Source organism: Polypterus senegalus, chromosome 10 (genome assembly GCF_016835505.1).
Source record: "Polypterus senegalus isolate Bchr_013 chromosome 10, ASM1683550v1, whole genome shotgun sequence".
Lineage (NCBI taxonomy): Eukaryota > Metazoa > Chordata > Cladistia > Polypteriformes > Polypteridae > Polypterus > Polypterus senegalus.
In genome coordinates, this window is record NC_053163.1 from 108,648,041 (window position 1) to 108,660,728 (window position 12,688).

Below are 12,688 nucleotides of genomic sequence, written 5' to 3' on the forward strand. Positions count from 1 at the left end.
AAGGAGACTTGGGACAATCGCAGATCTCAGTGTTGGATAGAGGGCTAAACATCAGTTGTCTGCACATAGTCATTCCAGTGTGTACTACAGTAAAAAGTAGATCATTTTCTTTATCTGATCAGCAGGGAAAATCAATGGCAAACAAAGCTACCTGCTCTTAAGGCTTAGGGGACTTCTCTTGGCAAAAGGAGAGTCATCGAGACTGGAGACTCCAATTTAAGTTCATCACTATTGATTGCTTTCTAACACTGAATGTGATTTGAATATATTTGGTGGAAAAGTGTGTTAGCTTTGCTTTCCTGTTATTAACTTTTAATCTATGGCTGCAATTGTTACAACCTCCTCTCCATAAAGGTCACTTTAAAGAGGATAAATGCTGATTGCTATCCAGTTTGGTGGCAAGTGAGCTGCTGATTCTTTTTTATTGTTTTTTTTCCTACTGCTTAAAATTCAATGTAAACACTGAAGTTATATTAATAGATATTAAACTGTGACAAATGTAAAAAAAATTAAGCTAAGTATTTAGTTCTTGCTAGTGTATTCGGCAGCACTTGTGAATTACTGAAACATACAGCTTTCAGAAAATGACATGTTTGTTTCTCAGGTTTACTTTTCACCCAACTAACTGACATCTGCTAAATCTGAAATGATATAGATAGGTAGATAGATAGATAGATAGATAGATAGATAGATAGATAGATAGATAGATAGATAGATAGATAGATAGATAGATAGATAGATAGATAGATAGATATCCACATCTAGTTTATGAGGCACATTGCCCCTGAATTTCTGGATTTTAGTTACATGTTCTTTTATTCTTTGACTACAGACATATTTCTGTAATAAGAAAACAGCATTCAGTACATTTTTGGTAGTTTCTTCATGAGGACATTATCAATATTTATTATTTGTTTTCTAGTTTATTTTTGCATATGGTTTTGTTTCTCAAGTGACCTTTATTTTACATGGTGATTTTAATAGTTATAAAATAAAATTACTTTACAATGCAAAAAAAAAAAAAAATTCAAATTACTAATAAAACAAACATTATAATAGAGTTAATTGAACAGTTACAAATATCTCAAATATATTTCACATGTTCCAAAACGCAGTTCAGCCTTTAAGAAATCTCAAAAGAAAATATCCACAACACATTCTATTCATTTTAAAGTATCTTCTTGTACATTTCGGAATAAATCACATAAAATACCTATATCTCAAAATGACAATTAAGATAATCAAAGCTGATTTGGTGACATTTCAAAATCACCCATTGCAAAATTTCAAATGGACTTCCTCTCTGTTTTTCGATATCTCAAATTGTATTTGAGATATTGTACAATTACTAATCATTTTGAGATATCTTACTATATAACTGAAGAATTATGTATATACTATTTTTTTAAACACATGGGAACTTTTAACGTTAACGAAAAACTTATTTTATGCTAAAATATCTCATTATTGTGCCACCGTGGATGCCTTGTTGATTTGAGTTCATCACTTGCCTATGAGAGTCTATTCAGATAAAGGTCTTGTCAGCTGGTTAAATATTCTATTCACTGTAAAACTTTCAAATGACGATGAAGTTAGGAACAACTGTGAAAGTTGTTCTGCATTTATATGTTGTTATCTGCACATGCATTTTCCATTAAAGGAGGACTAAGAGCCAAAACTCATCCCAACAGCATGAAACACGAGGCAACAACCCAAATCTGAATGTGACCCCACTTTGGTGTAGAGCACACTTGCATGCACACATGCGTTATCCAATTGACCTAACATGCACATCTCTGGAGTGTGAAGGAAACAGACTGCATCAAGAAGACCAAAATCCACACAAGCAGAATGTGCAAACTGTGAGATGGCAGGGAACCAATCCCTAGTCCCTGACTGAATTGAGCCAACCTAATGTAGTAAATCTTGCATTGAGCTTTCAAAGAGTCAAATAGTCAAATTTGGTTTAGGGAAGTATATTATGAAATTTTGTTCAGATGTTTTCTCACCTGCAGCTCTGGAATGGCAGGTCCTCTTTCTGAACATGAACCAGCAAAGGTAGTGAGAGGTGAAGGAAGAACCACAGGATAAGGACTCATGAAACCACTGATGTCACAGGTGGGCACAGCTGTAGGTGTTCTTCTCATCACCACCTTGTCGACCACAACAAACTGGTTCCATGGCAACCAGAGTGTTCTCTTCTCTGAGATGAAGGGAGCCCGCTCAAATAATAGAGTGACAGAATTTCCTCCAACAGCCACTAAATCAAAGCTGAAGCAATCAAGGGAAAACAATTTCAATGACAAGGAATATTTTTCTGATTAGTCAGATATGTATGGTCCTGGTACTGTGCATTTCATGGACTAAAGTGAGTTATGTGTTTTATTTTCTTATGACTAAACCTGGTGTCTACATGGACAAGACACCCTCCCTACTCCTCAACTGGCTGCAGAAATCTGTCCATAATCTGCACTCCAGACTCACCTTCTTGGCCCCCAGATAGTGCTTAGATCAGCAAATCTCCAAGGACTGTTTTTAAATCAGAATGTGTTCGTCCCCTTAATACATGGCAAGGGAATGACTCAGGCATGTATTAGATTAAAAACCCTCAAAGCTACTGTAAATCACTCAAGAAAATCTTTTGTTATACTGTAATGTTGCTAAGAGACATTTTGGATACTAATTTCAATAACTGAAAGCTATTGTGCTATGTTTTTGGGCACCATATTCCTGTAAATACTGTAGTACATAAAGATGTTATTATTATGACTACTTGTCCTCATACAGTCTGCAGAATGAAATTCCAAATAGTCTATTTTTGGCGAAAACCCCAATTACCATACCATAATAATATTATAATAGCCAAAAATGTGGAGACGGTACATGTTTTACAATACATTTTTAATAATTCATGAGAAAATAAAATAAATGTCGCCTACATATGGCTAGTCTGCATCAATATTTGGCAAAGATAGGATCTGACTTTTCTTCTTTAAACAACAGATATACTCAAATACAAAAATGTTTGAATTACATCCTTGGTCTTTACACAAACAGGCCATATCACCTCAACCCTGCTGTCAGTAGAAAGATGGAAATGAAACCAGAAGACTAAAAATTAGAAATTTTCACAGAGGTACAGTCTTCTTTTACTTGCCTGCCATCCTGTCGACTGATTGTGAATCCGTAATCAGCATGGAAGAGGAAGCTGACATTCACTCCAACTAGTGGGGTCCCATCAACAGCCACCACCTGACCACGAATTACACAGGCTCTGCTGTGGAGCAATCATAAAAATAGTATATTTTAATCAAAGTCTCAGCAAAGCCCAGCATATATATGCCTTTTTGGAAGACTTGATAAGCACAGTTAGCATGGTCTCTGCATATATGATACACCCTGGCTCGTTTGTTAAATCTCGCTGCTCCTTGACGATTGGTTACATGGCGATTACACCAAGTCACCCATCCCCTGAGGTTTCCTCTCATACACTTTCCATGGAAACAGATACCTCTGAAGTAAAAGTACATTAATTGTACTCAGATAAAAGATACATTTACTGGAGCAGAGAAAGTTAAACACAAGTTCAACAAATAAGCACTTGTGCAGAGTTGGTATTGAAGTAGATTCCTCACACTCCAGCTTCCTATCTCCATTAGCAGAGGATTACTATAATTTCTCCAAGGCTTATATGACCTGCAACAGCTGCTGAACTGGCAGGTAGCCAGATGGCAGATTATCCCTGTTGAGATGGACCCATGAGGTGCTGCTTAATTGTGTGCATCACGCCGAAGAAAAATGCATCACCCTTTGCCTTCAACATCATTTCTCTTGTCCTTGCACTCCTGAAGGACCCAGCACTGAGCCATCGATGAGGGTTCTGCTTTAGGCACAGTCTGATACTTACAGTCATTTGGAAAGGCACTCATGCGAGCCCAGAAATCGAAATACTCCATCTCTGGCATACAAACACATGGCTTAATGCCCTGACAACACTGCAGATTTTAATATGTTACATTAATCTGCAGCATTTGTGCTCACTTCACAGAACATATTATTTTAGGGATCACAGCTGTGTCCTCTTCATCTCTGTTGGTGGAAATTATTTTTCTATTTCAATCAATCAATCAATCAATCAATCAATCAATCAATCAATCAATCAATCAATCAATCAATCAATCTAGCCAAGCAAATAGATAACAATACAATAAATACAAAATAAAAGCTAAAAAAGAATAATCAAGTAATGTTCTAGCAAAATTTTATATACAGTGTTAAGGATTTAAATAACCAAAGTTATTATTGCATGGATGTACAACAGTAAAATTATGATTGAACATATTAGTAAACAATGTATTACACATTATGAACATAGTTGATTGTGCATGAAAATGATCTCAGACTGAGGAGACATCAGAGTTCAACAGGTTTATGGCAGTTGGGAAAAAGCTACCGGTATTTGTTAGTCTACTTGTGTGTGTGTGCTAATTGATCGGAAGTGTCTTCCTGATTGGAGGAGCTTAAACAATTTATATCCAAGACGAGCAATGTCCTTGATGATGTTTTTGCCCTTCTCTCACAGTGAGTCTTGTATAGATGTTCAAGTGATGGCAACTCATTGCCAACAGTGTCCTGGGATGTTTTCACAACCCACCGCCGGGCTTTTTCGGCAATATTGGTGCAACTGTTGTACCAGGCTGTCATGCAGTTAGTCAAGGTGCTCTCTACAGTGTATCTGTAAAAGTTGGCCAACAGCTTCTGCGGGAGGTTAGCTCTCCTTAGCCTTCTCAGAAAGTAGAGGTGTTGTTGTGCTTTGCCTACTATCACTGAGGTGTTGTCTGCCCAGGAGAAGTCCTCTGTGATGGTGATTCCCAAAAACTCAAAGCTAAGGATTCTCTCCATAGCCTTTGATTTGATAGTTACTGGACTATGAGTAGTCTTTGTAGTGGTTCTAAAGTCCACAATGGCTTCTTTGGTCTTTTTGGTGTTTAAGACCAAAACGCTGGTGTCATACCTTGCTGTCAGATTCTGAACCTGCTCCTTATATGCAGCTTCACTGTTGTTTGATAAGAGACCAATGCCATTTGTATCATCCACAGATTTTACAATAATGTTTGATTCGTGGATGGGTTGACAGTCATAGGTGAATAGTGCATGGAGGAGGGGGCTTAGCACACAGTCCTGTGGTACACCAGTACTCAGGGTGAGTGTGGAGGATGTGTGTTTGTCCAACCTGATAGACTGGGGATAGTCAGTGAGAAAATCCAGTAATGAGTTGCATATAGAGGAAGTTAGTCCTAGTGCATGGAGTTTTTGGATCAGTTGTAGTCAACAAAGAGCAATCCTAATGTACTGTAGGTGTTTGGCTTTTCCAGGTGCAAGAGGGCAGCAGGCAGGGCCACACAGATGGTGCCCTCAGTTGATCTGTTTATCCATGTAGGCAAACTGGTATTAATCTAGATCAGCTTGGTCAAAGGCTTTGATGTGAGTGGTTATCAGTAGTTTGAAACATTTTGCGATGACAGGGGAGACAGCGATTGATCGGCAGTCATTCAGACAGGTTATCATAGGTTTTTTTGGAATAGGCACTATAGTCGTGGATTTCAGGCACAAGGGGACTATACATAAGGAGAGAGAGAGGTTGAATATGTGCACAGTACCTTCACTGGTTGATCAGCACAGGCCTGGAGCAGACGTATTTGCACACCATCAGAACCTGCTTCTTTCCTTATGTTGATGTTGAGAGCCTACCATACCTTGTGTATGTGTAGGACAAGAGGCTGTGAGTCACCTGTCAGTTTGAAGCTGACTGGGGACTGGTTATTATGGTTGACAAACTAAGCAAAAAAAAAACATTAAGTTCCTCTGTTAGGTTGGCATTGTTGTTGGCTGGCGTGTGTTGTATATAATTCCTCTTTTCGTAATCCATGATTGATCACATGTCTTGCCACATCCGCTGTTGGTTGGAATATTCTCAAAGTTCTCTTCATTTTATTGTTTATACTTATGATAATGAAAATGCCCATGAACCGTGGAGGCTTTAATTCATATCTTGCAAAAACTAACATTTTGTTACAGTCTCACAGCTCTTTTTTGGTATACTACATTCTCAGTGTGAAATGTGATTCTGCGCAATGATGCATTCAAATATTACTGCCTTCTTGAATTTCAAACTACTGAAAAATAAAATGGACCCAGCAACAGAACAATAGAACAGCCATACCTGCTGTCAAATGGAGCATCACCTGGTAGGACATGAGTGCTGTCCTTGCCAATAAGGAACTTGATCCGTTCAAAAAAGAGCCGTGGAGGCAGCTGAGAAAAAGGAGGCTGACTCTGCTGAATGAGATCAAGTGGGTTAGGAGAGCCTTGGCATAGGGGACCACTAAAGCAGCTGGGTTGGTGGCAACAGTCAGGGTCAACACAATCCAGCAGACCATCTGAAGACACAGAGTTAGGGAGAAATGAAAAGAGTTAGAATATTGAGAATCCAACCAAAGAGGGAAAGATGTTTTACAACTTAGAGATAGCATAAAGAAGAGATGCAAGGGATTCAATTTCTTCAACATTGCTCAAATCCTATATGTAAGAGACTAAGTTAAGGAAACTGTTAGGCTACTGAAAATTTTAAAATAAATAACAAGTAGTTTAGAGTTAGAGAAAGGAAGACATCAAGACGTGTGAAGTGTTTCAAAGCACACAAAGATCTATCTACCCATCAGCAGCCAAGCACCCAAGGTTAGTATTGCTTTGGAGAATAGAAGGCCTTGGAGCTGAAAGGGAGACACAGAAAATTAGAAGTCCCTACAGATCTCTTTAAGACTGGGAATTGAAGAGTACACCCAACAGTCTTGGAATCTTTAAGATTACTAAATTATATGATGGAAGATAAAATATGAGAAATTCTTCACATAATTTTTTTCAAATAGAAGGAACTACCACAGATACAGAGACAGGCATGACGGAAGGATGTTGTTTGTACACAGTGAGACAGCTACTGCATCTGTCAAAGATTCAGATTGTGGTATATAGCTGAAGTTTTAGACAGATTCAGTTTGTTTGAATGAAATGATGTTCTTGCTGCAAGTAACCAGTTTGGCAGGATGTGTTAATTCGTGCTTATCTTGGGTAGCAGTGAGCATGTGTGATCATAGGTGGATAAGAAAGGTATGGCAAGATGGCAGTTGTGAGCAGCTGCATGGTTTCTTGGTTATCCTATTGTAATGAAAAATTTGGGTACTACTCTATGATACCAAGTTCAAAAAGAGAATGAAGACAAAACGGAGGCCATTACAAGCAATACTGCACACTCTCTGAGTACTTCCAGAAACTCTAATGTGTCTGATGTCTCACTATGACTGCATCTTATCATTAGCAAGTAAGACATTTCTTCTTCGGTTTTGTGATGTTTCTGTATGTGTTTTAGGAGGGTTGTTTTTGTTGTTTGTTGTAATATGTCTATATTTACTGAGTTTCTCTGAAAGCTTAATTTAACTTTGGAACAAATAAAGTATTATTTGTTTGCCTAAGACAAAAAGAATTTGGATTTATAGGGTTGTACCAGGGAACGTGTAGTGCTGTAAGGGAAAAGATCACAGTGAGATCACAAGACAGGCTAAAGACCTGTTACCAGAAAAAAAGACAAAACCAAGACTATAAAACCAGAGAGCTAGCCAGAAGGAAGAGTCTTAAAGCAAGGAAATTTTAGCCAGGGATACTAAATTTTCCTAGCGTGCTTTCCTTAAACATCATGAGGTATGTTTTTCAATGATACTATAATACTGACTGCTCTGTGCCTCCATCTTAAATAGGAGGAGAGGCCACATGATTAGCAAATGGAATAGCAATAGTAAACAAATAGGATGTAGTCATGCAAAAATGGCAGAAAATGGTGCCAGTCACAGTAGCAAACATTTTAAACTGATCACAATTATAGTGTCAAAATCTTGATGATAGAAATTTAAAAAAATAGTGGAAAAGGTTCAAGGGAAAATATAACATGGCTTCATGACTTTAATATTTATTTCGAAACTTTGGGATTAGGTCTTTAAAATCTTTATACAAGATGGTGCAACAAGCAGAGGATGACCTCAGATGGGCCAGTGACTTAACACAGTGTTTTCTGGTGGCATGTGTGTCATTTGTATCTGACACACACACACAGAGTACTCATCCCTAAATAGAATCAGGTAGGTACAAGTTAGTGAGGCATCCACCAGTCCACATAGTACAACAGTACTAAATAATATCTTGGAGAAAGGTTTTATATGCTACTTGCAGGGAGGAAGGTGGCAACATGGAGCTTACTTGAATGAAGCAGCCCTGCTCTAGAAGTTATAGATCTGAAGTGGCCACCTCAGGAGACTGACCACAGTTAGATTGGTCTCCTCAAGCCATGTATGATCCTGGAAGAGGAGGGCAAGATGGGATGTCTCAGTATCATGGTTCTCAGGTATTTACAAACCAAGAATCAAGAGGGTACCACAAGTACAAATTAGAACAGGTATTTCAAATACAAAATCCCTCTTGATACCATAGAAAGCTAACATATGCAATTTCCTTGCCCTGCGGTGGGCTGGCGCCCTGCCCAGGATTTGTTCCTGCCTTGCACCCTGTGTTGGCTGGGATTGGCTCCAGGAGACCCCCGTGACCCTGTAGTTAGGATATATATCGGGTTGGATAATGGATGGATGGATGGATGGAATTTCTTTGCCGTAAACTTACAGCAGCAAAAAAGTGTTTAGAGCACAACTCTGTGGCTCATCTAGTTTAACTATTTAGTTTAATTTTGTTTAGATTCTCATTTTTAATGGAGTTTTTCAGTGAGCTTCATCTAAACTAGAGTAATATTTTATGTTATTTAATTAAGAAATTATTCACTTACATCATTCTAGATACAAATACACTTACTCAAAAACTGACAAGCTGTTTCTTTATCACAGATGACAAGAATGGATAGGTTAACCGGCGATCATTAGTGTTATTATTAGTGTTACTTATCAATAGCTCCTGATGACCCTGATTCTATTGATTCACTAACAGAATGTCTGACTAGTATCTCAGAATGGATGAATAGTAATTTTCTCAAGTTAAATAAAGAGAAAACTGAAATTTTAGTGATCAGCAATAATGGATACAATGAGGCTATTAGAAATAAACTGGATACATTAGGATTAAAAGTCAAGACGGAGGTAAAAAGCTTAGGGGTAATTGTTGACTGTAATCTGAATTTTAAATCGCATATTAATCAGATCACTAGGACAGCATTTTTTCACTTAAGAAACATAAGTAAAGTTAGACCGCTTATATCACTGAAAGATGCTGAGAAATTAGTTCACGCGTTTGTTTTCAGTCGACTAGATTACTGTAACGCACTCCTCTCTGGACTACCCAAAAAAGATATAAATCGTTTGCAACGAGTGCAGAATGCAGCTGCTAAAATCCTAAATAGGAAAAGAAAATCAGAACACATCACACCAGTCTTAGCGTCACTACACTGGTTACCTGTGTCATTCAGAATTGACTTTAAAATTCTGCTTATGGTTTATAAAGCCTTAAATAATCTCGCCCCATCTTATATATCGGAATGTCTGACACCTTATATTCCAAATCGTAACCTCAGATCCTCAAATGAGTGTCTCCTTAGAATTCCAAGAACAAAACTTAAAAGATGTGGTGAGGCGGCCTTCTGCTGCTATGCACCTAAAATCTGGACTAGCCTGCCAATAGGAATTTGCCAGGCTGATACAGTAGAGCACTTTAAAGCACTGCTGAAAACACATTACTTTAACATGGCCTTTTTATAACTTCATTTTAATTGTAATTTAACTTAATCCTGATACTCTGTATGTTCAATCTCCTCAAAATAACTATTCATGGTGGCTCTAAAATCGGTACTGACCCCTACTCTCTTTTCTGTTTCTTTTTCCGGTCTCTTTGTGGTGGTGGCCTGCACCACCACCACCTACTCAAAGCTTCATGATGCTCTAACAATGATGGACGGATTAAAAGGCAGAAGTCTACGTGACCATCATCATCATCAAGCCCTTCCGTGAGAATCCTAAATCCAAAGAGGACTGTTTCATTTATGTTAGGTAGAATGCCCAGAGGGGACTGGGCGGTCTCATGGTCTGGAATCCCTACAGATTTTATTTTTCTCCAGCCGTCTGGAGTTTTTGTTTTTCTGTCCCCTGGCCATTGAACCTTACTCTTATTCGATGTTAATGTTGATTTATTTTGTTTTATAATTGTGTCTTTCATTTTTCTATTCTTTAATATGTAAAGCACTTTGAGCTACTGTTTGTATGAAAATGTGCTATATAAATAAATGTTGTTGTTGTTGTTGTTATTAGTGTCTTTCTTCATTTTTATTCCCTTCACTAATTATGTTTGTGCTGCGGGCTACAGTCATGTTTCTGGCATACTTTTAATTTTTATGTCAATATCATACATTATCATGATATTTCCAGAAATGTATTATCAGTATGACAATCCGAATGTCAAAAAAACAGGTTATGAATCAATCACACTACTTGAAAACTAAAGCGTAAACCACGAGGGAGGGTAAAATATTAGGGGTCCTTTAGATACCACGAATATCCAGAACCAAAAGGAAATGATCCCTCTCATGTCCTACAAACTTACAGTTTAGAAATTACTCAGATTGCCTAAAAAACTGACAACAGCACAGAAACAATGGCATTCTTCACATCATGTAGAAACTCATATATAACAAGATGATATCAGCAGAAATCTATCAGACATTTTGACATAACAGTTTAAAAATTATGATTATTCATTAGTATTTACTTATTTGGCTGATGTTTTTATCTAAGGCAGCTTACAACATTTGATGTAAAATTGGTTTTGTTTTTCCAATTGGAGCAGAGGTAGATGAAGTAATGTTGTCAACCTACAACCTTAGGATTTAAAGTCCAAAGCCTAATGGGTAGAATATTTTTCAAACAGCATCTTATGAGAACCGCAATAAAGTCAGGGATGTAGAGATTTTTGTTTTCTATATTCTGCATCTAACAAACTTTCTATACACCTTCCTTGTCCCTGAAGGTTGGATCAAACAATTCTAACATTATTTTCTAAATGCATCACCCGACTTGCTTTTCATTCCATAAATAAACCTGACACCTTTACATTGCAAATTTAATAAGCACAGAACTTACTGAATTTCAATTTAGGATCTAAAAACTATGACTTTATTGTTCTGTGCTTCTATGGGACATACACAGTGCATTAGTGAGCAGGGGAGAAAGAATAAAAACTACTAAATATGCCAACAGCAAAAGTTTGTTTGGACTCCACAAAGATATTATATTTATTGGTACGTTGAGTCCTAATGCCAGACTGTGTCTACTCATGGTGCTGCCTTCACAGCACTGAATAGCTTTCTTTTTGTTCACAGAACAATTTTTTCCTGACTGCTTATAGTTATAAAAAATATTGTTTTTGTTGGGTCCCTGATAAACAAAATTTTTTAAAAGTAAATTGTTGGCAATATATACAATTTTGATTATATAAATTGAAAAATCAATGCAGAATTAGAGAAAACAAGAATCTTCCAAGAAGCAAATGAAAGAATCCCTGTAATTTCATGTTGTTCAACTCATTGCTGTTTTAACATAAATGTGTCTGTGAGCCTTAAGAGTGCCTTCGGGACTGTAGTCTTTGGCACTCTGTACCAGTCACCTTATGCCATTCAGAACGCTGCCAGCAAGAAGATTTTTAAAGAAATGCCAAATCCCGCAGTGATTTGGAACACTTTACATCAGGACTTTGCCAGCATACCAACTGTCAGGCTATGCACAGTAAATGATAGGATTTTGCTATGAACAAAGGACCATTTCCAAAGCTCACTTTAAAAGGGCCATTACTTTGTTCACTGTTAAACAAAAAGTGCGTCAAGAATGATGCAGTAATGTGATTTGCTCTTCTAATTCTTGACTTATTCATCATACCCCACGTAGTATTTAAAGGCCATAACTTTCATATACACAAGGCTGTGATTTAGCCTCCCACAGTTATTTAATCCCTTCAGTCAGAAATCTGATCCAGTCACTAAAGTAGGCTTCTGTACAAGATCAGCTGAGGATAAAAAAGAATAGAATAAATGGAACACTAATACAAAAGGAAAATGTGTTTAATATTGTATGCCATAAAATCACCAAGCTTCTTTTTATTTGCAAAATTTAATTTAAGCTTATATGTAAAAGTTAGATCATATATATATATATATTGTCAGGGATGCCAGGGGCCATGACCCGGCCGGGACGTCATGAGGGACCGGATGTGGGTCTGTGCCCACCCTGGATCACGTGGGGGTTGCCTTCCGGGTTGCTCTGGGGGCCACGGGTCGAGGGCATGGAAGCCCTACCCTGTAGGGGCCCATGGTCACCGCCAGGAGGCGCCCCAATGCCTTGGGGACCTGTTACCTCAGCACTTCCGCCACACCAGGAAGTGCTGGGGGGAAGATTTTGTATGTTACCCGGAGAGCTGCCGGGAGGACAGCCGGCACTTCCGCCACGCTGGGGCGTGGCTAGAGGAGGAATGCCGGGAACACCTGGTGCTCATCCGGGTACTGAATAAAAGGGGCCGTCTCCAATTATTCGAGGCTAGAGTTGGGTGGAAGGAGGACGAGGCAAGCGGAGCTGTGGAGGCGGCCCGAAGACAAGGC

At 38.2% G+C, this 12,688-nt stretch overlaps 1 protein-coding gene across 2 annotated transcripts in view; it reads right to left on the bottom strand.

Moving 5' to 3' along the window:
* The window catches only part of tenm1 (teneurin transmembrane protein 1), an 844,835-nt gene that overhangs the window by 114,249 nt on the left and 717,898 nt on the right, over window positions 1-12,688 (bottom strand). For both annotated transcript variants that reach the window (XM_039766316.1, XM_039766314.1), the window contains 3 exons: window positions 6,224-6,440; window positions 3,158-3,277; window positions 2,010-2,271 (listed from right to left, as the gene is read on the bottom strand). In XM_039766316.1, the coding sequence (XP_039622250.1) occupies window positions 2,010-2,271; window positions 3,158-3,277; window positions 6,224-6,440 (599 nt within the window). The remainder of the gene's footprint in view (window positions 1-2,009; window positions 2,272-3,157; window positions 3,278-6,223; window positions 6,441-12,688) is intronic.